The 27096-nt window shown below is 43.0% G+C and overlaps 1 protein-coding gene across 9 annotated transcripts in view; it reads right to left on the bottom strand.

Moving 5' to 3' along the window:
* Nucleotides 1-20892: 20892 nt before the first annotated feature.
* TCF12 (transcription factor 12) overlaps nucleotides 20893-27096 on the bottom strand; it is a 160647-nt gene continuing 154443 nt past the window's right edge. For all 9 annotated transcript variants that reach the window (XM_044279686.1, XM_044279687.1, XM_044279690.1 and 6 more), the window contains 3 exons: nucleotides 25424-25656; nucleotides 25140-25293; nucleotides 20893-22900 (listed from right to left, as the gene is read on the bottom strand). In XM_044279686.1, the coding sequence (XP_044135621.1) occupies nucleotides 25151-25293; nucleotides 25424-25656 (376 nt within the window). In that variant the 3' untranslated portion in view covers nucleotides 20893-22900; nucleotides 25140-25150. The remainder of the gene's footprint in view (nucleotides 22901-25139; nucleotides 25294-25423; nucleotides 25657-27096) is intronic.

Below are 27096 nucleotides of genomic sequence, written 5' to 3'. Positions count from 1 at the left end.
TATTAGGCTACTTTCACACTAGCGTTCGTCGGTCCGTTCGTGAGCTCCGTTTGAAGGAGCTCACGAGCGGACCCGAACGCCTCCGTCCAGCCCTGATGCAGTCTGAATGGAGCGGATCCGCTCAGACTGCATCAGTCTGGCGGTGTTTAGCCTCCGCTCCGCTCGCCTCCGCACGGACAGGCGGACAGCTGAACGCTGCTTGCAGCGTTCAGCTGTCCGCCTGGCCGTGCGGAGGCGTGCGGATCCGTCCAGACTTACAATGTAAGTCAATGGGAACGGATCCGCTTGAAGATGACACCATATGGCTCAATCTTCAAGCGGATCCGTCCCCCATTGACTTTACATTGAAAGTCTGAACGGATCCGCTCAGGATCCGCAAGTTATTAATGCAGACGGATCCGTACTGAACGGAGCCTCCGTCTGCATTAATATGATCGGATCCGTTCAGAACGGATCCGATCAAGCGCAAGTGTGAAAGTAGCCTTAGTAGTATTCTGTATTCTAAATATTTAGTCACATAACTACCAGTAATACATTGTCATTTTTCCCACAGCAGGTCAAAACAGGCAATATTGGCACAGTCCTTCTTGTTCTAGACCACATGCATTGCAGCTGACCACTATGATTGGAAACATCTCTAAATTCTACACTGAGCCTGGCAAATTCAGGTTATAATAAAAGAAATAAATGAATTTGTACCGTTTTATGTTATTCTTCCACGATGTACATGAGAGAATCTCTGATGTGTGTGAGGGGCAATCTTTTGTACAAGCAATGGAACACCAGTTGCATGTAGAATTCCAGTGGCGGAGATGCAACGGATATGTCTGAATGTACCTTAAGAAATAATGATAGAGGTCAAAAGAAAATCCTCTCTCCGGCTCTGGGAAGCATGTCTGACAAACAGAAAAAGACTGAAGGACACAAAAAGGGGGCATAAGAGGAAGAGTTACAAGATGAATAACAATGAAAATTACAACCTCAGATAACTTACATAAAACTAAATATATTAATCGCCACTAGATGGCAGCGAAGTACGATACGTATAAGGTTAGCAGACATAACGCAATACAATTGTGATGGATTTGAGAGCTATTAGCTTGGACTGTAAATAGGACTTATTTCACATTTTAAAGGGAAGCTGTTGCTTTGGAAATGCAATGTAAGCTACAGGCAGCATGTTATAGAGCAGGAAGAACTGAGCAGACATATATAGCGAATGACAGCCATCTCTATATGGACAGTCATGGAGGGAAGACTGTCAATAGCTGATAGGATCAGCTATTGACAGTAGGAATTTAAATGAATAAAATACAGATTATACTGACTCAACCAACTATATATCAATCTGCTCAGCTCATCCTTCTCTATAACATGCTGCCTGCAGCTCAAACACCATGTTCAATATGACTAGTTTCCTTCAATCAAAGTTTTTAATGAAGTACACAGCATTTCTGCCACTAAATGTACTGCATTATATTTTAAGTAATATTTTCTCTAAAGTTTAGTAAATGAAACAATCATTAAAAAGTATATACTGTGCTCTAGACATTATAGTATATACAATGCCCCTCTGCTGCCGGTTTAGCTCCTAGTAAATGAGGTTGTTTGTCCCAACATGTGGCGGTGTTTTTTTTCTCCTCCCCACCCCCATCTGAGTGTGTTTTTACTTCATCTGGGAACCATTGTGCATGCATTTTACTAAATTAGCCTGTCTGGAATAGATTATGAGAAACATCGCTAATTTCCTGATTGCCCTATTACAGCACAATGATGAGTCAATGATGTCATTTGCTCAAATTTATATCATGAAGGTCATTCAGAGAATGTTCTGAAAAGCAGGCTCACTGCAAATAGCCTTAGTGGTCTACATAAGAATCAGTTGCATTTGATTCTGGATGAGACGCGTTACACTTGACGTTGCAGGCTGGGTTTACACATTTTCACTTTTAATATTTCGTTTTTTGAAGCACAAAACAGGTGTGGATGATAAAAGGAGAGTAAGTATAAAGGACGCATTCTTTCTCACCTCTTTTTTTAATCCATTCCTGGTTTTAGCTTTGAAAATTGCATCAGGAAATCTGAATATGGAAACCCAGCCTTTTGACAGTTTATTGATCGTTAACAGATTGCAATTAGGCCTCATGCTCACGACCATATGTTTTTGCATTCTGCAAGTCGCGGATCCTCAAAACACAGATACCAGCCGCGTGCATCCTGCTTTTTTCCTTCCGCAGGTCTCGTAGTATGTTTCAAATGCCTATTCTTGTCCGCAAGAGCAAGACATGTTCTATTTTTTTTTGTAGGGCCGAGGCAATGGACATACAGATGCGCACAGTACACAATGTCCTGTCCATGTTAACATCAAGTAGCGTCGATCACCTGCCATGGTCACGAGAAGTCACATGACATCATTGTGCACTGCCATATAAAGACACAGGATAGCAGTTCTTCGCAGTTAAATAGAAAATAAATATTTGCATTATTTAAATTATTTGACATTATTTTTAATTTGGGTGTTAGCAGTTGATAAGGAACATAGGGACCTGTCTCTTATTATTAAATCTTCATACTTCCACCTAAGGAACCTTGCAAAAGTCAAACACCTGATTCCATCAGATGATCTATCCACACAGGCCTTCATAACCTCACAGCTCGATTTCTGTAATGCCCTACACATAGGCCTCCAAGAAAAATCTATACACCTCCTTTGTTACTCCAAAATACTGCTATGTTAATAACCAAACAAGCTCCATATGTTCCTATAACACCAATCCTTCACTCACTGTACTGGCTGTCCATGAAATGGAGAATACCTTTTCACATATGCTGACCTTTAAAGCCATAAACAACTTACGCCTCAGCAACTTGAAAGGACTACTGAAGCCCCACACCCCTCCCTGTCCTCTGAGATTAACCTGTCTATATGCAGGATCCACCATAAAACTGGAACCAGAGCCTTCTGTCATGATGCCCCCATTCTCTGGAACTCATTACCTGGATCAGACAGAGAAAGATCACCCTTTGAGTCTGTTCAGTTTGGCGTTTGAGGGCAAATAACATAACTTGCTCTCTACAGAGGACATTATAACTGGCTGGTCAGTTCACTCTCGGACTGGGATTTCAGTTCCTTCTGAGAAAAGTGCATTATGAATGTTTGCTGCTAGTATTAATATAGCAATTAAAACAAAATATTACTGGCAACTCAGTCAATGAGGTAAACATATTTGTGCCATTATAGTGAACAGGATCTTATTAGTCGAGAACTGCACTTTCTTTAGGGTATGAAGCATTAGGGCTTCCATGAAAGTCTATGAGGTCTCTACAGTATTCTATACAGTAGGCCACTAGGGAGGTTTTCTTGTCCCATTCTGTATGCACATGGAGTCCAACAGAGACTGTACAGCAGTACACAGAGGCCACGTGACTCCATACCTGGCCATTGAGGTGAGCACATTTATTTTGGCCAAAAGGACAGTTTAATTACTATTCCCATAGGGTCACTTTAGAATAAAAACTTTAATAAAAATGCACCATTTCCTGATCTTCTTAACATTCATTGCTGTGTGCATAGGCATTACCTGACAGTCTAAGGCTACTTTTACACTCGCGTTTTGGCTTTCCGTTTGTGAGATCCGTTCAGGGCTCTCACAAGCGGTCCAAAACGGATCAGTTTTGCCCTAATGCATTCTGAATGGAAAAGGATTCACTCAGAATACATCAGTTTGCCTCCGATCAGTCTCCATTCTGCTCTGGAGGCGGACACTATAACACTGCCTGCAGCGTTTTGCTGTCTGCTTGACGAAACTGAGCCAAACTGATCCATCCTGGCACACAATGTAAGTCAATGGGGACAGATCCATATCTGATACAATCTGGCACAATAGAAAACGGATCCGTCTCCCATTGACTTTCATTGGAGTTTATGACGGACCCATCTTGGCTATGTTACAGATAATATAATACAAACTGATCCATTCATGACGGATGCATGCGGTTGTATTATCCACCCAAAACAAAAGTGTGAAAAAAGCCTTAATTGATCAACATTTACAGTAACCTGTAGCTATTTTTGGTAAAGAGACCCACCAGGATCCCCCTTACTAAATTTTTCTCACTGGTAGTTTAGTAACATGCTTTATAACCATTCTACTTCTTGCCGTAGGGCCTCATATACACGATCACAAGCATTTTGCTATGGATTCACAATATACAGAAGAAGTCCGTGCATTGTGTGGATAATTTAAGGACATGTTCGTGTGAATGAAGCCTAATAGAGATTACCTCTACATACAATGACTTCCTGAGACTTCTTATACACAGCAGCCAATCTGTGGAGAGAACAGCAGCCAGAACCAATGATGAGACAGGAGGCGTATCTCAGACTACTCCCATTTGGCACTGTAGCAGAGATCACAGCTTATCCCTATTGGAGATAAACTAAAATATAGCCAAGGATCAAGATGGCAGGAAAATCAGGTAATCATCTCGTGTGGATGACTGATCTCTGACTGGACAGTCACTTTAAGACCATCTGGTTAATATGGCCCAGATGGGCCCTATGAGATTTATTTTTATCTTCAATTCCTCTGATTGCAGCCACATTTACAACATAGTTTATTGAGTAACATCTATTAATCAGTTATTATTTTCCCTCATTAAAGGTGCTTATAGGCAAGAGGTAACTCTCTGGCTATTATAGCAAGCACATAATGCTTAGTGAAATGTGTATGTTATTTGCACGCTTTGGAGGGAATCCAATATGTCTTTTTCATGTTTCTCCAAACTATCCAACTTACACGAAGGTCTTCCAGTCCTCATAGACATGACTGGTGGTTCCTGCTGACAAACCATGTGTCTTGGAAAAACTTAATTTACTGTACAGTTTGAAAAAAACTTTGCATTTGCCCTCAAACTACATAAACAACTCTGGAGCATTGTTTAACATATGCCTCAAACCAGCGCTGTTCATCTGGTTCTCTTGTAAAGACCTTTGCATAAGAATTTAAAGTTGTATGCTACATGGTATTTGTGTGTGAAATCTAGGTAACAACACCAACTGACAATGTATTAAATAACAGACATACTTGGTTAGTACCCAGCATCCATGCCCGATGGTCCAGGCAAAAAAATAATAATTGAAGTTATAAGAAAATACTTACAAAATGATACATTAAACCCAAGATAGTTAAAATTTGTATGCATGAACAAAAAATTTCAATGATAAATGATCTGTCTAGAATACTTTTTCCTCATGTGCACAGGGAAATTATCACCACAAACATGTAATCATACAGATCTGAATGCCAGTCATCAGAAGGGTTTCACACTGTGTATTAGCCCACCACAAATGTGTTCCAGATTGCCAGATTAAGCTAGAACAGTAACTACCAAATTCATATAGCAAGCCATACAGCAGAACGGCAAAGAGCAGAAATATGAAGTCAAAATACAAAGTAACACAGCAAGGTAGTAAAATAGACATGTGTCCATCTGGTTCAACCACTTATGTGGCAGTGTTGATCAAGAAGGAAGGCAAACATTCTCAAAGGCTGCATTAACATGACCAAATGGCTGTTGTAACAACAATGGTGGTCTATGGGGTTATTCACACGTCCGTTTTTTTACGGCCTGTGAATAAGGGCTGTCAAAACATAGCACATATCCTATTTCGTTCGTTTTCACAGACCAACAGCCTCCATAAAATTGAAGTGACTGCCTTTACCAGCTGTTTCTTAGAAAGGCATCTATGATAAAAATGCCCGTTACAAATGGACTGCTTTACTGTTTTTAATGGGCGTTTTATTTTTATTTTCAGTTTCTTGTGACTGTAGCCTAAGAGGCATAGTGATTACACTGCCATTAAGCCATATTTTACTAAATGAAAAAGTCCAGTTTTCTCATTAAATGTTTTATTAATGTTTTCATTATAACAAATGTAATTCAAGCTGTGTTACATACATAAAGTCGAGTATCAGGAGGGCATACCCCATGCATTAACCATAAAACATAGTGGTCCACACAACCTCGTAGAACCAAACATTAAATACAATAAGAACAAAACTAAAAGTTAGAAGAAAAGAGAAAAAAAATGGGCATGGAAAGAGAAAAGACATTGGACAATAGGAGGGGAGGAAAGGATTTAGGGAGGGGAAGAGTAGGGGACGACTTGCAGCTGAGGGATGTGGAGTTTACATCTGTGTGTTTCGGAAGGTTTTCAAGGAACAAAACGTGCCCCGCGGACCCCAGGTCTTCAGGTATCAGGGGGAGAGGTCCAAGGGTGTCACGCTTATAAGGTCTTCCATTCTCTGGTATTGAGCAATCTCCTCAACCCATTCCTCCAGAGTGGGAAAAGAGGTGGATTTCCAATGTCGTGGAAGTACTGCCTTCGCCGCCTGAATCATGTACTTCAAAAGGGAGTTCTTGTAGGAAGGGATATTCAGGTCAAGCACAAATAATAAAAGAGCTTCAGGGGCATTCTGGATGGGAAAGACCGTTACTTACCCAATTATCCGGTGTACAAGGTTCCAGAAGGGAGGCAATATGAAGCAATGCCACCAAATATGAATCATCGTGCCCTCCTCCATCTGACACCCCCAGCATCTATCTGACACTGTGGGGAACCATTTATGGACCAATGTAGGTACCACCTGGATAGCACTTTATAGCTCATTTCTTGAGCCTTAGTGGAGATCAGTGCTTTGTGTGATAGAAGGAAATATCTATTCCATTGGGAAGAGGTGAGTTGGATACCAAAGTCCTGTTCCCAGGCCCGGCAGAACGGAGGAGGGAACGAAGAGCGTCGGCTCACCAGTAGTTTGTATATAGTGGTTATGTTCCTGAAGACTGCCGAGGGGGAAGATGTACATTTGCTCGAACGCAGACATGGTTTGGGATAGTGTGTGGGTTTTACACAAGGAGGAATGGAAATGCTTGAGTTGTATATACTCAAAGGAGATGCGAGCTGTTGGAGTGGGGGTCCCAATCAGTTGAGACAGGGGTTTCACTGAGGAGCCCGATAAGACATGGTAAAATCTTAGCGGGCGGGTCCGCGTGCCCTAGAGAAAGGTCTGAGTTGAGCGGCCTGGAGGGAAGCAGGGATGATCAGTTATAGGAGGTCAGGGGACCTCTGGGGTTGATTAAGGAGGCTTCGCGACTGATAGATGCTAATATCGCAAGCATATGGTGAGTTGTGAAGGATAAATTAGGAGTGGGACATGGGGTGCCTATCAGCTATGGTACAACTGCTATAGAGCAAGAGGTGAGATCACGCGCAATGTGTACCCATGACTTAGATGTGTCAGTACAAATCAGGTCTAGGAGCCGGGCATAGGCAGTGGCATCGTAGTAAAGGCGGCAGTCCGGGAGGCCTACCCCCCCCCCCCCCCCCGCATCCTTGGAACGGGTCAGTATTTCCCATTTAATTCATGGCTTACCCGATGCACACACAAATTGCGTGAAACATCGGCGTATATGGGCCCAGAATGTGGACGGGATACGAAGGGGGGTGGTCTGCAGGAGATAAAGTAATTTAGGGAGCATGGTCATTTTCAAGATGCTAATCCTGCCAAACCAGGAAAAGTCCCTGCGGCGCCATGTCTCCAGGTCTTTCGGAAACTGTTGGAGAAGGGGGGATAAAATGTAGCCTAAAGAGCTGCGTCAGATCAGCGGTAATTTTTATGTCTATGTATGTTATTCCGTTTGGGGGCCATGCAAAGGGGAAGGAGGTTTTAAGGGAGGAAACCATGGTGTTGGGCAGAAAAACATTTAAAGCCTCAGACTTGGACATGTTGATTTTAAAATTGGCCCAAGCACCAAAACGAAATATCTGGTGGATCAAAGGTGGCAGGGAGATGCGGGGATTGGAAACATAGAGCAGGAGATCATCTGCGAACGCCGTGCATTTATGTTCGTATTCCCCAATCCTGATCCCCGAGAGGTCCGGATTGGCTCGTATAGAGCCCATAAGGTGTTCCATGACCAGAATGTAGAGCAAAGGTGACAGCGTGCAACCCTGACACGTCCTGTTATGGATAGAAAAGGAGGAGGAAAGAGTGCCATTGATTTTTACTCGTGCTGAGGATTGCTGGTATACCTTGGACAGAAAACCCTGGCCTGTGCCCAGCTGAGAGAGGGCAGTATGAATGGAGTACCAGGAGATGCGGTCAAAGGCCTTCTCCACGTCTAGGGATAGGATCATAAGGGGAATTTTGCTTATTTTTGCATGATGGAAGATGTCCAGTGTTTTAAGAGTGTTGTCTTGGGACAAACCCCACCTGGTCAGGGTGGATAATCGAGGGCAGAAATGCATTTAGTCTGTTGGCCAGTAACTTGGAAAAAAAATTTTAGATCAACATTCAGGAGGGAGATAGGCCGGTAACTGGTGCAGAGGTGCGGGTCTTTACCCGATTTTGGGATGACCGCGAAATGAGCCTCAGTGGCCTGCGCCTGGAAGTGGAGACCCTAGGACACCACGTTGAACACCTGGAACAGGAAGGGGGAGAGAGAGGTCGCAAGAGACTTGTAAAATCTGGCCGTGAGTCTGTCAGGGCCCGGTCTCTTCCCCCCTGGTAAGGATCTGAGGACCACCTGAAGTTCTACCTCGGTAAATGGTGTTTCCAAGCTGGTCGATTCTAGTGCGTATAATTTGGGAAGCTGGGGAGGGGGTTCAGGCGTTTGACCTGACAGTGTTGGAGAAGCTCGGGGCAGGTTGTAGAGCTCTGAGTAGAAGGAATGAAAGGAGAACGCAATATCCGTGGTTCTGTGGACCATATTATTCTTGGCGTTTTTAAGAGCTCTTGCCAGCATACACCCACTCTTTCCATACTCGTAGAATTTTCTGCGACATAGTTGGATCATACGTTTATAAGACGCTTCTAACAAACGTTTAGTGTCTAGCCGTGCAATTTGGAGGTCACGCAGGGTTGGCAAAGAGAGTGCTCGTTTGTGGGCAAGTTCCAAGGAGGCAACCCTCTGCAGGGACAGTTTAAGGGAGCGCGCTTTCTCTTTTTCGAGACGGGAGCCATTTTTTATGACAATTCAGTGCAGGACGCATTTCAGGGCCTCCCACTTCATTGGGAGAGGAGTGGTGTCCTCACTGTGGTCCGACAAAAAGTCAGACACAGTGGTTGTAAGATCAGCAGCGCACACGGGTCAAGAAGGAGGGATTCATTTAACCGCCAGGTCCACTCAGTTTTAGTGAGAAAGGGTAGGTTCAGGGAACAAAATATTGGGGCATGGTCCGACCACAGAATATTGCCAATTTGCAGGCACGTTAGGGCCGACTGTTGGAGGAGAATGTAGTCTATGCGGCTGTAGGAGGAGTGAGGGGCAGAATAAAAAGAGTAGTCTCTATCAGCCGGATGTTGGAGGCGCCAGGGATCGATTAGTTGCAATTTAAGTAATGCCCTTTTGACTTTTTTAATTGTGGAATAGGGGAGAGATGCGTGTCCAGATGAGTTATCGAGCGTGGGATCTAGGGTAAGGTTAAAGTCGCCACAAAAAAGAACTGTTCCTCGGATCAAAGGAAGGGCTGTGTCCACTGGGTCTGATAGGAAGGAGGCCAGACAATTCTAAAACTGCGCATACTAAAGGGAGGCAAAAGAAACAAGAAATGGTGCAAGGTACAAAGAGGGGCAAAGCCATCATGGCTGTGAGCTAACGGTCCTCTTTTGGATCAGTAGGTAGTCCCTCAAGTAATGGAGGCAGAGGGGGATCCCTGTCCAGGGCCCACGGGTCATCGCTGCCTTCGTCCTCGAGGTGTCGGTGCGACCGGTCCAGAGGTCTCGATGTTTCTGGCATGGGCGAGTCGGTGGGAGGATAGTAGGCCAGGGACCTAATTCGATTTGCAGGAGGTCCAATTGATGGAGAAAGTGAGGAAGGTCCCCAGGAGTACCGATGACAGCAGTATTTCCTTTGGGACCTGGCAAATAGAGCAAACGGGTAGCCCCATCGGTAGGGGATGCCGCAGTCTTTGAGGAGATCCAGCAACGGGTGCAGGGCGGCTCTCTGTGACAAGGTGTGGCGCGAAAGGTCCTGCAGCAGTGCGATGAGGGCTCCCTCGTGCGTCAAGGGGGAGACTTGTCTGGCCTTAGACAGGATCTGGACTTTGATGACATAAAAGTGGATTCTGCATATGACGTCTCTTGGTTTAGCACCATCAGGATGAGGATGTCTGAGAGCTCTATCGATTTCTGTACTGACGGGAGTCCCAGGATTCCATTGAATATTCGCAGTAGGTCTGTTAACTAAACAGCCGCAGGGAGGCCTTTGATCCTTATGTTGTTTCAGCGACTACGGTTTTCTACATCGTCCAAATGTTGTTGCAGGGCATAAAATCGTGCGTCACGAGTCTGGACCTTGTCTTGTAGGGCCTTGACTGTCGCCGACAGGTAGGCCTGATCTTGCGTGACAGATTCGAGTCTGGTGTCAAGCATTGCCAACTCTGAGCGCACTTGGTTGAATTCCCATTTGCATTCGCTGGCGGCAGCGAAGTTAGACAAGTCTGCCTTAGATGGTAAAGAGCATATACGGGTACGCAAATTCGCCATCGTAGGCGGTCTAGAGTCCTCATCAAATAAAGGTGCAGAAGATTATGGCCTCTCTGAGAGAAATACCAAGGATCCCTGAAGAGACACCGCTGCAGGGCCAGTCTGGGCCTCAAGGTCTTGTGGTGCTGCTCTTGACGGCAGTGGACGAGGGTCGTCGCACGGGATGCCTGTTGACCAGTGCGGGGACGCTGGGATGGGCTTGGGGAGTGATGAGGAGGACGAAGGGGCTCCTGTGCAGCAGGAGGGGACGGCGCATGAGGTTCAGGCAGGGTGGGGGACCTCTGGTAGTGGTTCGGGTACTGCTCCAGAGAAAGGGGGTCCGGGCTCAGCGATTGTCGCCTGCACAGAGGCTCCTGCTGAATGGCTGGAGCTTCCAGCTCTGTGGGGGCCCTTAATAAATGGCTTCTGGGCCTAAAAGGACCAGCTGAAGGCCTCAGGACATGGTCCCCTGACGTGGCAGGGCTGGGAGCTTGTGATGCTGCTTCAGCTGGCATGTTGGGAGAGAACCCTGTTCTGATCTGTAACGTCGCTGGGAGCAGGGGCACCGGAGGAGTTGATGAAGGCTCCAGGCTCCACCGGCTGACATACCAGGAGGCACGTATGCAGATCGGCGCCTGCTGAGTGGCAGAAAAAAGATCACGCGTGATTCAGGGAGCACTGCTGTAGGCTGGGCGCTCTGGCTGACGGCGTCATCTTGGGAGCGCATGGTCCGCTGAACAAGAGCAGGGCCAGGTGATACAGTCTGGTGTGCAAAGCAGCAGGGCAGGCGCCTAGAGATGATACCATGGGAGCCTGCGGTCGGGCTCTACCCTTCCTAGTGACCTTGTCCATCATTGGCTGCAGTAATGAGAAGTTTGCTCAGGATGTGGAGGAGCTCGGAGAGACGGCGGCCTCATTCTTCCATGGCAGGCCACACCCCCTAAAAAGGCCAGTTTTGAAAAATTATCAGCAATGGATGGACATTTCCTTACAATTATGCCTCTAAACGAGGATCTGCTGGTTTACTGATGACCTACCCTTAGGCTAGGTTATCAATATCAGATCAGCAGGTGTTGGTCTCCTGCCATCCCCCGCTGATCTCCTGTTTGCAGTAGCTGTCTTGCCAGAACTACCCAAATTCATCCACTGTGTATTGGCCATGCCTGGCTACTGCAGAACAGCTGCTTAGTTAAAGGGAATCTGTCACCTGCTTTTACCATTTTAAGCTGGCACCATCGCTATGTTCACTAAAGTACCTTATTTCCAGCAGTCTTCTTCTTAGTTTCGTTTTGTAGTTTTGATATAAAAGCGCTTTTTATGTTATGCTAATGAGGCGCCAAGGTGCCCAGAGGGGCGTTTTTTTCACTCTCCGGCGCGATCATCAACGTCCTGAGGGCAACAGTGCTCAGGTTACATCACTGGGCTGGGCGCATGCCCAGTGAGACTTTTGAGGCTGTTGCCCTCAGGAGGTTGATGATCGCGCAGGCCGCAGGCGGTACTGCACCTGCGCGAGTTTTCTGGCCGCAGGCAGGAAGAAGGACGGGGCATTTCTAGAAGGTAGACTATGACATGGGGAGGGGGCGGAACCATTTGCCGGGCTGTGGGAGGTTATTTGATGATCAGGAGGCTGTCTTGGGCACTGCAGGGGGGCGTCACTGGGCACCGGAGAGTGAAAAAAACACCCCTCTGGGCACCTTGGAGCCTCATTAGTATAACATAAAAAGCGCTTTTATATCAAAACTACAAAACGAAATAAAGTAAAAAGAAGACTGCTGGAAATAAGGTACTTTAGTGAACATAGCGATGGTGCCAGCTTAAAATGGTAAAAGCAGGTGACAGATTCCCTTTAAAGCATTTGGTCCATCAGGGCCATTAACTGCATATAGCTAAGATATCCCAACAAGGTGAGATAGGAGCAAGTCCCAGAGGTAGGACCTGCACCTATTTTAAGAACCCCCAAAATGAAGGACAGCATATTACACATGCAAAATATGCTCTCCACTCATTGCTACAGGAGTTATGAAAATAACCGAGCGAGGATGCTAAGAAGTCCCATAGTGATGAATGGAGAGCACACTAAGTGCGGCCTTCCTGTCCATTTGCCGCTATGGGACTGCTGGAAATAGCCGAGCGAGCACTCAGCTATTTTCAGGACTACCATAGTGGTAAACTGAGATTGCACGACTGCTGTCTGCTCACTTCGAGGGTCCTGTTCTGGAAATAGGAGCAGATCCCAGGTGTACTGTACCCTATCTGACATTGATGACATATCCTAGTTATATGAAATCAATGTGCCAGTTGGGAATACCCCTTTAACTCCAGGAGAACCACTTTAAGTCCATTAGAAAGTGCACTTTGAACCATGGCAAACTGCATACATACAAGTTAATCTACATAAGAATGTTTAAAAAATAAATAAAAGGTTGTAGAATGGCAAATCCCAGGTCTGAATCCCATGGAGATGCTGTGAAGGGACATAAATAGGCGGTGCATGCAAGAAACCACTAAGATCACATGGCTCAAAAATATATACATGAAAAAAAATTCTCCCAGTGTTTCAAGAAATGCTTGCTAGAGGATGCTTCTGGGAAAGGGAGCCATACCCTATATTACAGAAAATATTCATAGAAATAAATGGCATGTATTGTTTAACAAGTTTTAGAGTTTTCTGTTCAGTTAAATTATCGCTCTCTTTACATATGATTTACTCCCCTTTAGGACTCAGCGATTTTCAGTTTTTGTTTTTACTCCCTGGCTTTCTAGAGCCACAGCTTTTTTATTTTTCCATTCACTCAGCTGTATGAGGGCTTGTTTTTTTGCAGGACAAGTTGTACTTTCGATTGGATCTATTTACTATTGTATAGGATTTAGTGGGAAGCTGGAAGGCGTGAAATTGGAAAAAAAATATATATATATAAAAAAAAATGCAATTCCACCATAGTTTTATGGGTTTTGTATATACAACTACTGTGTTGTAAAACTAATGCCCTTCATTCTTCTGGGTCAGTATGATTACAGCAATACCAATTCACGGAAATCAACAGGTGATAAAGTAAAGCGTCCCTAATAAATATGAAACACGGAAGGTGTGGGATACGCTAAAATGTAACTTTTATTGGTATATCAATAAAATAGGGGGAAGAACGTGACCTAAAAAATCCCTAATAATTATAGGCAGGTGCGGTGGCACTAACCAAGTGCTCAAACAAATAGTGACATGTGAACCCACCATGTGTATAGTGTCGCCACCTCCACTCTGTAGCCAAAGGGATATGAAAATGTGTCCCTAATATCAAACCACCTCCTTGAACCTGGAAGGCTATCCAGGTACAACTATGGAGAGGTATGATAGGAATCACATACAAGCTAATCACCAACAGCTGATGCTATAGTGGTAGCATGAGAGCCAGGAGACAAGAGTGTATTTGTGTGATAGACACTACAATGTCCCAGCGCTCTCAGACAAGCTGTGGTGATTATATTGGGAAGAGCAGGGTTGGGTGCAGATCAGGGTGCCCCGGTGATACGGCATCCTGATACACTGTGTCAAGCATGGATCACCTCTGTGCTGTATGAATCAGGTTGTAGCAACACAGCCAAAGGTATCCTGCAGGATCGCATCCAATCCTTTTTACCCCTATTTTATTGATATACCAATAAGAGTTACATTTTAGCGCATCCCACACCTTCCGTGATTCATGATTACAGCAATACCATTATCTATATACAGTCAGGTCCATAAATATTGGCAAATCGACACAATTGTAAAATTTTTGGCTCTATACACCACCACAATGGATTTGAAATGAAACAAACAATATGTGCTTTACCTGCTGACTGTCAGCTCTAATTTGAGGGTATTTACATCCAAATCAGGTGAACGGTGTAGGAATTACAACAGTTTGCATATGTGCCTCCCACTTGTTAAGGGACCAAAAGTAATGGGACAATTGGCTTCTCAGCTGTTCTATGGCCAGGCGTGTGTTATTACCTCATTATCCCAATTACAATGAGCAGATAAAAGGTCCAGAGTTCATTTCAAGTGTGCTATTTGCATTTGGAATCTGTTGCTGTCAACTCTCAAGATGAGATCCAAAGAGCTGTCACTATCAGTGAAGCAAGCCATCATTAGGAAGACCACGGAAAACAACTGTGGTGGATGACCGAAGAATTCTTTCCCTGGTGAAGAAAACACCCTTCACAACAGTTGGCCAGATCAAGAACATTCTCCAGGAGGTAGGTGTATGTGTGTCAAAGTCAACAATCAAGAGAAGACTTCAGCAGAGTGAATACAGAGGGTTCACCACAAGATGTAAACCAGGGATGTCAAACTCGTGGCCCTCCAGCTGTTGCAAAACTACAACTCCCATCATGCCTGGGCATACTACAGCTATCAGGGAATGATGGGAGTTGTAGTTTTGCAACATCTGGAGGGCCATGAGTTTGACATCCATGATGTAAACCATTGGTGAGCCTCAAAAGAGGAAGGCCAGATTAGAGTTTGCCAAATGACATCTAAGAAAGCCTTAAGAGTTCTGGAGCAACATCCTATGGACAGATGAGACCAAGATCAACTTGTACCAGAGTGATGAGAAGAGTATGGAGAAGGAAAGGAACTGCTCATGATCCCAAGTATACCACCTCATCAGTGAAGCATGGTGGTGGTAGTGTCATGGCGTGGGCATGTATGGCTGCCAATAGAACTGGTTCTCTTGTATATATTGATGATGTGACTGCTGACAAAAGCAGTAGGATGAATTCTCATGCGTTTTCGGGCAATATTATCTGCTCATATTCAGCCAAATGCTTCAGAACTCATTGGACGGTGCTTCACAGTGCAGATGGACAATGACCCAAAGCATACTGCAAAAGCAACCAAAGAGGGTTCTTTAAGTGAAAGAAGTGAAATGTTCTGCAATGGCCAAGTCAATCACTGGACCTGAATCCGATTGAGCATGCATTTCACTTGCTGAAGACAAAACTGAAGGGAAAATGCCCCAAGAACAAGCAGGAACTGAAGACAGTTGCAGTAGAGGCCTGGCAGAGCATCACCAGGGATGAAACCCAGCATCTGGTGATGTCTATGTGTTCCAGACTTCAGGCTGTAACTGACTGCAAAGGATTTGCAACCAAGTATTAAAAAGTGAAAGTTTGATTTATGATTATTATTCTGTCCCATTACTTTTGGTCCCTTAACAACTGGGAGGCACATATGCAAATTGTTGTAATTCCTGCGCCGTTCACATGATTTGGGTGTAAATACCCTCAAATTAAGGCCAACAGTCTGCAGTTAAAGCACATCTTGTTTGTTTCATTTCAAATCCATTGTGGTGGTGTACAGAGTCAAAAATGTTAGCAATGCGTCGATGTCCCAATATTTATGGACCTGACTGTAGTTTTTCTTGTGCTTTAATACTGAAAAAAAATAGCACAATCTGCTGCCCAGAAACTATAATTTACTTCCCTGCATGATCGATAGTTTCACCCTACAAACAAGCGTTCCGCTCGTTCATCGGGTGCACCTTTTAGACAGGCACGAGCAGCCAGTTTCAGAAAGGAACGCTTCCTTCCCAATAATTGGCTGCTCCTCACCCGTGTAAAACCACCATAAGTATTTGACAGGATTAGTAAATCTACCCTGTCGTCTCTGTACACAAATTAGGGTCCATTTCATATAACACATTCTCAGCACCAAAAAGTTTATCTGTGACTTTTACATTAAAGCTGAGATTGGCCCAATTATCTAAAAAAAACACTGCAAACCAGATCTTACATTTTTTATTTTCTTTTTTTGTCATGAAGTTTTAAAATAACTCCTTGCAATATAAATAACTTGGTGAATGAGAAATAGACGTCATGTAAATATATGTCAGCTTAGGTTAGAAATATGACAGTTGACGGATGAATCATTGTTTAGCCAGCAGCTATGACTCCTCATTTCCCCATACACATAAATGCGTTGGCCCAGTGTGCATGTTGATTTCAATAGGGAGGAGGAGTTAAGCCACTGTCCGATATCTCTGGCAGTATGCATCTCACAGGATGACAAACAATCAGCATTCATTAGATAATCTAGGGGTGTGGACTGGCATTTTATTTAAATGTGTATGGCCAAATTTATGCAGCTTAAAACATTCTTTTACAGGTGTCTAGCATAATCGCATGGACCGCAACCTCTGCTGAGAATGGGTGTTTTTATAGAGACAGGTCAAAAATGTAATAAATGCAAAAATTATAAAATAAAACATATCTAGCAACTTCCACTAGTACCTGGTACATAGCTCCTACCTATGTGCACCTTTAATTATTTCAGTTTATATACAATCTATATAACAGGATACCTTTGTAAAGGAATTGCATTACTTGTCTACACCGAGGTAGATTCTGTATTACAGTATTCTGTATTAACATTTTTAAAGAATGTTCACTGGTCATTTCTATTTTTCCAGGTCAATATCTATATTTAAACAAAAAACATAAAATCATAGTTTTCGCACTGGCCACTAAGAAAAATAATAGGCGCCACTTCTTGGTCTGTACAGATCACTTTACTGCAGTTATCTGCCATTCTAATCCCATCTGTACCGATAACCCCGCAGTGTATAGATAAGAAGCAGCTTAGTTATTTTTCCTCGTACAATGGCCTCTGCACAGGTCACAGAGCATGCCTAGAAAACTCTCCCATAGAGGTCAATGAGGTGCCCTCCTGACTATTGTGTCTATGGCCCATGTAGCTGCTGTAAAACAATTCTTTAAATGTTTTCTAAATGCTGTTAAGAACAGCTCAGGCAAGATGGCTGCCCCCATAATCATATTCAGTAAATAGAACAGGGATCAGCAACCTCCGGCACTCCAGCTGTTTAGAAACTACAACGTCCAGAATGCTTTATTCACTTCTGAACAGATAGTACAGCCAAGCATGTTTTCCAGCAAAAACCTAACAATGGTTTATGCAGTTTCCTTCCCGACAATTGTGTGCTCAGTCGCTGCATGTAAATGCAGCATTAGGCAAGGGTTCTATATGTAAGGCCACTATACCCAGAATCCAAATAATGGAAAAATAAAAAAGAACCTAAAAAACCTCTATCCGTTTTGGATGTCTTTTATATACTCTATTTTTCATGGTCTGCAATCGTAATATCTGATGAAACAAAAGTAGAAAACCAGCGAATTGTCCTCTCAGGCTGCAGCCATGTCTTCTCCCCTTCTAATGCTAGTGCACGTGAGCCAGAAAGTTTAAGAGGGACTTGTATCATTTTCGCCTATACCATGAGCATGGCCATTTTGTTGGAAGGAATCTCCTAGTTACTAATAGTACAAATTTGATTTTGTAACAGGACCAGCCATAGAACAGGCTGCTATATACATATTGTCACCCATAGTACATACAGCTGTATAGATAATCTTCCAAGTTATGCAGTGATAATTCCTCCATTCACTGCATAACTGTGCAGATTTACCCTTCAGCAGCTTTAAAGGGCTTCTGTCACTCCACTAAAGTTTTTTTTTTTTTTGGGCTAGTGAAATTAGTTATATTGCGATATATGACAATATAATTGTGTTACTTACTTTGATCCAGCAGTTTCTGCAAAAAACAAAGTTTTATCATATGTAATGTAAATTCGGTCTCTAACAGCAAGTAGGGCGGCTACTTGCTGCTAGCTGCTGCAGAAATCCGCCCCCTCGTCGTGTTGATTGACAGGGCCAGCCGGGATCTCCTCCTCCGGCCGGCCCTGTCGGCATTTCAAAAATCGCGCGCCTCTGTTGATTCGGCGCAGGCGCTCTGAGATGAGGAGGCTCGTCTCCTCAGAACTCCCTCAGTGCGCCTGCGCCGATGACATCACCGAAATAGAAGACGTCATCGGCGCAGGCGCACTGAGGGAGTGCTGAGGAGACGAGCCTCCTCATCTCAGAGCGCCTGCGCCGAATCAACAGAGGCGCGCGATTTTTGAAATGCCGACAGGGCTGGCCGGAGGAGGAGATCCCGGCTGGCCCTGTCAATCAACACGACGAGGGGGCGGATTTCTGCAGCAGCTAGCAGCAAGTAGCCGCCCTACTTGCTGTTAGAGACCGAATTTACATATGATAAAACTTCGTTTTTTGCAGAAACTGCTGGATCAAAGTAAGTAACACAATTATATTGTCATATATCGCAATATAACTAATTTCACTAGCCCAAAAAAAAAAAAACACTTTAGTGGAGTGACAGAAGCCCTTTAAAAAGTAGCATGAGGTTGTATGCTGGAGACCAAACTACATATATAGTATATACTCATGGCTGTCCCGATATTATATTTATAGATATAGTGAATCTACAGAATGTCTGTACTAAGTTTGGCCTCCATTAAATCTCTGCAGAGGTTGTTTCCCAGCTTTCCCAGACTGCGGAATGCCAAATTTGCATTGTAATGTACTCCCTTCATATCGCTAGACCAAATTATTCAATGTCCCAGAAAAGGTGGGTGACAAGACTGTAGAGCTGCATTGGTCATAACAGATTAAGTTGTCATGGTACCATATGACAGATTCACTTAATGTATGAGAAAACCATTGTGTATATAGGAACCTGTGAGAACAGGACATACTATTACAATTTTACAAAACTTCAGTGTGGCATCAAGAACACACAGTTTGGTTCTGGGCACCAGTTCATTCATAGAAAGGATACCCTGGAGCTGGAGAGAGTACAAAGAATGGTGACTAAATTGATAAGGGACATAGAGGATCTTTGTAATGAGCAAAGATTAAAAGAATACAATTTATTTAGCCTTGAGGAGGGGGACTCAACTTTATAATTTTGCTGAAAATATAAAATCTATTCAAAAGTCAATGAAGCACTCTCTCCGCCTGGAGAGAAAAAAGTTCAAATCCTCAAAGGCGCAACAAGGCTTCATCATCCTAAGAGCTGTGAATCTGTGGAATAGTCTACCCCAGGATGTGGTCACAGCCGTTGATGGCACCAAAAAAAGGCTTAGATGATTTTTTACAACGAAACAAACATTAGTACCTCTATAGAATTATTTTTTATAAATGTTGATATCATCCGATTGCTACTTGGCTAACACCGTACAAGTTTTTTTTTGTTTGTTGGTTTTTTATTTTGTCTGGACCAGTAGGTGGAAAAGAAGTTACACACTTACCCACACATCTTCCTTTCATCCACATCCTATTTCACCATATGTGAATTTTGATGCACACGCCTTTTTTTTTTTTTTTAGCAGTATTAACTTTTTAACAGTTCACCACATCCACAGTACAAATCTGTCATCTGGGCTTCATTTACCATCCACATTCAGCTAATCAGAAGTCCATGAAAACGGGACAATCTTTAAACTAAAGATCTTTCAGTACATTGGTGTTTTCTCAGAAATCAACCCCCTATAGTCTTGTGTTTATGGCTAGTTTAAAGGGACAATACCATATAAAAAAAATGAATTTTTTTGCTTTGAGAAAAAAAACTGATACAATTATATATTTTTTTTAGTCACTCAATATATACTACTTCTGGCCCTGCTCTAACTTCCTCGCTTGACTTTCATACACAGACATTTCACGCTAACCAGAGAAGGAAGGGGATGAGTGACTCAATTAGAGCATAACAATGAAGCACAATGCCCTTCTGTGGGCCACTTTATGTAGGCCTATCAGAAGAATAGAGCTGTCCTACTGTTACTCGATCTTTATTATAGCGAAGATTCCTTTTGGATTATATCCTCCCTTACAGCAGCAGTAAACTGACAAAGGGATATATATATATATATATATATATATATATATATAAAATATGACCAAATTTTGTACTCTATTTTCAATGGCATACAGCCAAATTTCTAAATGAAAAGATTTCTATGAACACTGACTTAAAAAATACGCCTTTGTGATGAAAGCGTCCCTTTATGCTAGCCATAACACATGAGAGTGGCTGAAACCTACAGCAACAGCTTATCGACCGGCAGAACAAAGGATTGATCATTATGGCTGAAGACTGTTTCCACATCTGAATTGAGGGCAGCACCTACACAATATTTTTGTAAGGATGAGCGAAATCAGACAGATCAGTTATGCTTGGCCATAGACTTCTATTATGACGGAACAAAACGGAATGCCTCTTAAAGGCTACTGTTTTGCATTCAGTCTACAAATTCCGCTATATCCCATTATAACGGAATCCATAACGGAATTCTCTCACCACCCGAACCTGTAAAGTTCGGGTTCGCTCATCCCTACTCTGCTGTCATTATTCTAATGTGTATGTGTATGTGCAAGCTTTCTGCATTACTCTAAAAAATGTGACTGAAAAGGTATCAGTGGAAATGATGTTGTCAAAACCATTCATTGTATTAAACAAAGAAAACTGGTTTACTTTTTTTTTTTAAAAAAGATGGCACATTTATTGCTACATAAATGTTATATACATATTGTGTTTCTGTTACACTGACAGAACAATTTTGAACTTTTGCTGCTGGTTGAAAGGTTTATCAACAATACGTTGAGTTTGACACAGGGTACAAATTTGCAATAGACCAACAAAGAAAACTGTAGAACAAGATGATCAGCAATTCATCTTGGACAAGTAGCTCTTACAATACTCCATAGGTACTACACGGTATGCTAGGACCCTACTATGCTCTTAAAATGCTATTGTAAATTTCTGATATTAATGAACAGGTTATGGTAAATAACCCTACATTTTTACTACCTAATATAGTAAAATAAAGTAAGAAACTTTTTACTGAAAACTTTTTTTCAATTTCAAAAATCTAGAAAGAGTAATATTTAGAATTCAAGAAATTTTCTTACAAGATTATTGTATAAAAGACTAACTACAGTGAAAAATAAGCCAAATGTTTTTTCTTTCTATTTTATGAAGGAAAGTTTCTGGGCGAACTGCAAAGTCTAATATAGCCACAAAAAAAGGAACAAAGAAAAACATAGAAGAAAATAAAGAGGCCAGGCAGTGGCACGTGATAACTCTCACATGTCAAAAGCAACAATGTCTGTTGATAAATACTGAAATAAAGAACAAGGCCACAGATCTAGTCCCATGATTGGATGCAAATATCAGCAAAAGGTAAGATCCACTAACTCCTTCACTTCATAAGGGACCATTAAAATGTAATTCTTCCATCAAAAAGAGAAAATATACATATATATTTTGTTCTGTGCAGAATCAGTCATATCTGGGGAAACCTTTGTTCGAACCAGAACCCAGCTGAATGTCAATTTCTTTTCTCCTCGCTCATAGTGGAAGACTGACTGGGTGGAAGTTCACAGGAATCTCTAAGTTGACAGGGTTCTTGTAGAACAGAATTAATGACTGGTCAATATGTTACACTGTGCTTTTTTTTTTTTTAAGATGGTGACCGTCGCTTTAAAGATCAATAATATAATAAGATTTGTTCATGCACTGATAAAAGGTAAAGTTACCATAATTACTGCCTGACAAGTCTTTGTATTTTTGCTTTGTGCTTACTGTCCTACAGATAACTGCATTGGAAAGATAGCTGTTCTAGTATAGGACTCTTGCCCCCAATACAGTTTGCTGTCCTATGAAGCTTAGAGATCGTCGACTTTCCTTCATCAGCATAACAATTTTCATTCCAGTAGCCTTATCAAGACATTGCTCTAGTCTCCAATCTTCACTTCATGAACTCATGATTCAAAGCATGGAGCTTAACATGGGAAGATACCTATGACCATAAATGTTCAGATTACCAGAGACCAAAGTGAACATAAAAAAAAAAAAAAAGGTAATGAAAAATAAAACAAAGCTATGCCACGGAATATCTTCCATAAGTTGGAAAACACTATGTAAATGGCAAAAGAAACAGAAATGACATAAAAAGTCATTTCCCTTCCTTCTTTAAGACACTAATAGGTATGCTGGGAATGCTAAAGGGTCACAGGTTGCCACTGTTTGGATTCTCCGCAAGAGAACAGTTCTAACAAATGCTGGCATCAACTGAAATCTTTATCACTTTCAGCCCAACTTTTCCCTTTTTTTTTTTTTTTTAAACGTAGACCTTTACAACAGTTCCTTAACAATAAATAAAATTTGTAGATACAATGCATTTGTCAATTCAGTTTAGGCACAAGGCAGCTTCCACGAGGTGTGGAGATAGGAGGACAGTCTGATTGTGCAGGAACGACACACTGAAACAATAAGATATGTTCAGAAATGGGCTGAAATTCAAGCAGATTTCAACTTCTGATGCAGGTGTTCCACATTTGCTTTCATCATCATATTGCATTTTGGGCATCTTGATTCAAGTCCCCCCTCTTCATCCTGTCAGTTCTGTGTCGTCAATGTTAGTTGTCTGTGTCCTTGTGATGAAAAGGTCACCTTCTATATCCTATTCATAGTGTGAGTCCTGAAACAGACAAAGGAGGTTTAGCGCACACATTTGCAGTTGAGGATTTCTCTTGCATTAAACATACATGTATAAGGCTGGGTTCACATCAGGTTTTTGTCATCCGTTTAACGTATACAAAAAACATACAAGTTAGGGTCCATTCACATGTCCGTGTGTGTTTTGCAGATCCACGGATCCTCAAAACACGGACATCAGTGATTTTGCGGACCGCACATCGCCGGCACTTAGGCTCCATTCACACGTCCGCAATGTGTTTTGCGGATACACGGAGCCACGGATCCGCAAAACACGGAAAGCGGCAATGTGCGTTCCGCATTTTGCGGACCGCACATTGCCGGCACTAATAGAATATGCCTGTTCTTGTCCGCAATTGCGGACAAGAATAGGACATGTTCTATTTTTTTGCGGAAACGGAAGCACGGATGCAGAAGTGCGGATCCGCAAATGTGGATGCGGACAGCACATTCCAGCCCCATTGAAAATGAATGGGTCTGCACCCGTTCCGCAAAATTGCGGAACAGATGCGGATCCATTTTTCGGACGTGTGAATGGACCCTTAAAATACAGATTCTTGTCCGCAATTGCGGACAAGAATAGAATAGGAGATGCTCTATTTTTGCGGGGGATCGCAATTGCGGAGCTGCAATTCCGGATCCAGGCAGCACATCATGCTGCTCCATAGAAATAAATAGGTTCGCAAATCCGTTCTGCAAAATGCAGAATGAAATGGACGTGTGAATGGACCCTTAAACGGATGTCTCAGATAGATGTCATACAGTGGTATCCATTCACTGCAGAGTTTTATTGTATAAAAAAATATATTTTTTTTACCGGACTCTGCAGGATAAAAAAGCGTGGTGTGCTACCCTTTTTTCATCTTTTCCAATGTATACGTTAAACTGATGGCAAAAAAAAAGTGATGTGAACCTTCCCCAAGACATACACAACACTACAGTGAACTACTTGGTAGGATAGTTAATCTACATGTCCAGCATACACACTTTATACTATTTTTTTTACTCTTAATGCAACAGGGAATCAGAAAACAAATATAACACAACTAAGGCCTCATGGACACGGCCATGCTGTTTTTTGCGATCCACAAAAAACGGAAGGCACCCGTGTTGCCTTCCGCAATTTGCGGAACGGGCACCGGAAATATAAATGCCTATTCTTGTCAGCAAATCGCAGACAAGAATAGGACAGGTTATATTTTTTTTGTAGTGCCGCGGACGGAGCCACGGATGCGGACAGCACACGGAGTGCTGTTGGCATCTTTTGCGGCTCCATTGAAATGAATGGGTTCGCATCTGAGCCGCCAAAAACGGCGGCTCGGATGCGGACCCAAACAACGGCCGTGTGCATGAGGCCTAAGGCTACTTTCACACTCGCATTTGGTGCGGATCCGTCATGGATCTGCACAGACTGATCCGATCAGATAATACAACCGCATGCATCCGTTCAGAACGGATCCGTTTGAATTATCTTTAACATAGCCAAAACGGATCTGTCTTGAACACCACTGAAAGTCAATGGAGGACGAATCAGTTTTCTATTGCGCCAGATTGTGTCAGTGAAAACGGATCCATCCCTATTGACTTACATTGTGTGCCAGGACGGATCTGTTTGGCTCAGTTTCGTCAGAGACGGACACCAAAGCAGAATGGAGGGAGAACGGAGGCAAACTGATGCATTCTGAGCCAATCCTTTTCCATTCAGAATGCAGTAGGGCAAAACTGATCCGTTTTGGACCGCTTGTGAGAGCCCTGAACGGATCTTGCAAACGGAAAGCCAAAACACCAGTGAGAAAGTAGCCCAAGGGATCATCTGTATGGACAGTGTCTGACATATGTCATCGTATTGACTTTAAACTACTGTCCTCTCAACTAGATGTAATTACTATTGGCTGCACAGCCAAAAGCCCCACATCGGTAATAGCAATTCACAGTCCGTTAATGCACAGTTAATTTGCAAACTGCAACAACTGCTGGCTCGGCTATGTGGTGGCGGCTATTTGGGAACCCATCGCTGCCATTAAACAGCAACTCAGAAGTAAATTGTGTTGAGCTGCAATACCATACACAAGAAAGCAGACATTTGTTTTCATGAACAAAATGAAAAGATAATTTTCTTATTGTGTTCAAGAAGCACGGGGTTTGTACAATCATTCAACATCCAAGTGCTAATTCATGGTGAATGTAGTTTTCTTGCTAACTGGTTTATAAGTTGGGCTCACCTGGCTGATGTTTACATATGACCCATAGGGTTGGTAGCATCTGTAAGACCAGGATGAGCACCCGGATGTGCAGTTGGTGGTTCTGCCGATACGGCAGAAACTTTCTCTTCTTCCCTTCTCTTAAGGCAGGCTGCTTTGGGGTTTAGATTTCTCTCTGTAATAAAAGCAAAAATATTGTTTATTGTCATTACGTTGCAAAGATAAGTTTACAAAGAAAATGTATAAATTGCTTGTGTATCCTTTATAGTAATTATATATAGTCACAAATACGGTCACCAACTAACCTCTGACTTGCTGCTCCAGATTCAAGATAACTGCTACAGCCTGATGAAGAATCAGCAGTTTTGTCTGTGGTTTTTCACTCTTTAGATGTAACTGACACATGCGTCCAAGTTCTTTAAAGGCTTCATTGATGTCTCGGACACGCAATCGTTCCCTTGCATTGTTTGCCATCCTTCTTTCCCTTTCTCTTTCCAGCTTTTGCTCAGGATTTAGGTCTTCATCTTCATTAATACTGCTGTGGTGAGCAAAAGTGAAAGAGAAGTGATTTTGTAATTGATGGATAGCAGCAATGTAGACCAGCAAACAGCCAAGTACATATAGATGCCTGCATTGGCTGATTACTCTAGAACCTCTCATTTTGGTAAGAACAGCTAAAAAACATGACTTTAATCAGAAATCAATGACTAGAGTTTCATTCTCTATCGTTCAGCTGAGTACATAATAATAATGTTCACAAAGCAACATTACACTAGTCCAGATGGTGACTTCAGAGAAAGCAAATTTAAAATTTTAATAGAATTTACAATGTATTAATTATGTTTCCTTGTAGTCAAGCAGTCTTCTTAATAACCCTACTGGGAGCACCAGCAGCTTGTGAAGGCATTCCTCTTCACAACCTAAGCACATCTATAGTTGTTTGCAAGTCCACATGGGGATTTATTGAATTCCTCTTCATCTTCCATTTTACAAAATATCTTTCCCTGCCTAGAAAGCACCATTACACAGAAATAGCCTGGGCTGCAAAGGTTAAAATAAGGTTTAGCCTATAGATCCTTTCATAGGGGCAGATTTCCTGCCGTACCGATTGCAGGTGATCTAGTCCAATGACATGGAACAAGCACCATCATTTGGGCACAAAGCTTCATTACTCTCGCCGACACATCCGTCTTTATATGAGGCTGGCTACCACTGCCGGCAACTGATTTTCATGCCCGCATACAAGTTGCCATCTGCCTAGGGTGGCCACTGGTTTCACCCCAGAAAGCCAGACCTCACAGGCCACGTGCCCCCAAACGGATAAACCATGCCCACGGTTCCGTGAAGCCACACCCTTAACGCTAACCGGTAAAAAAAACAGGGGGAGGAGAGGTATGAACTTTCTGACGTGAAGGTGAGCTGTAGGCAGCCGGGGTTCTTCTCTCCCCGTCAGTCAGACACAGGGAGCCATGTCTGTGGGTCTAGTGACTGACTGGAGGTGAAAGAAGCTCAGTCAGTTGCTGCAGCTCACGCTCAGATAACGCAATGCTGCTGTCTGAGCACGAGCTACTGAAAAGGAGGACATCCCTGCGTCCGTCCAGGCCCTGCGCCGGACGGAGGACAGGGAGCCTTAGGGTCCATTCACACGTCCGTTGTTTCTTTCCTGATCTGTTCCGTTTTTTGCGGAACAGATCTGGACCCATTCATTTTCAATGGGTCCTGAAAAAAATCGGACAGCACAATGTCTGATTTTTTTTCAGGACGCATTGAAAATGAATGGGTACAGATCTGGTCCAGATCTGTTGCGCAAAAAACTGAACAGATCAGGAAAGAAACAACGGACGTGTGAATGGACCCTTAAAGCCGGACGTCTGGCCACTCTACATCAGCATCCAAACAAATGTTTGTCGGCTAGTGGCTGGGCATAATTATAAGCGATAATCAGCAGTGAGTTTGTAGAAACATTTGTTCACCCGAT

The sequence above is a fragment of the Bufo gargarizans genome, chromosome 2 (genome assembly GCF_014858855.1).
Source record: "Bufo gargarizans isolate SCDJY-AF-19 chromosome 2, ASM1485885v1, whole genome shotgun sequence".
Lineage (NCBI taxonomy): Eukaryota > Metazoa > Chordata > Amphibia > Anura > Bufonidae > Bufo > Bufo gargarizans.
Note: the sequence above shows the minus strand (reverse complement) of the source record. Positions and strands in the feature narration are given on the sequence as shown.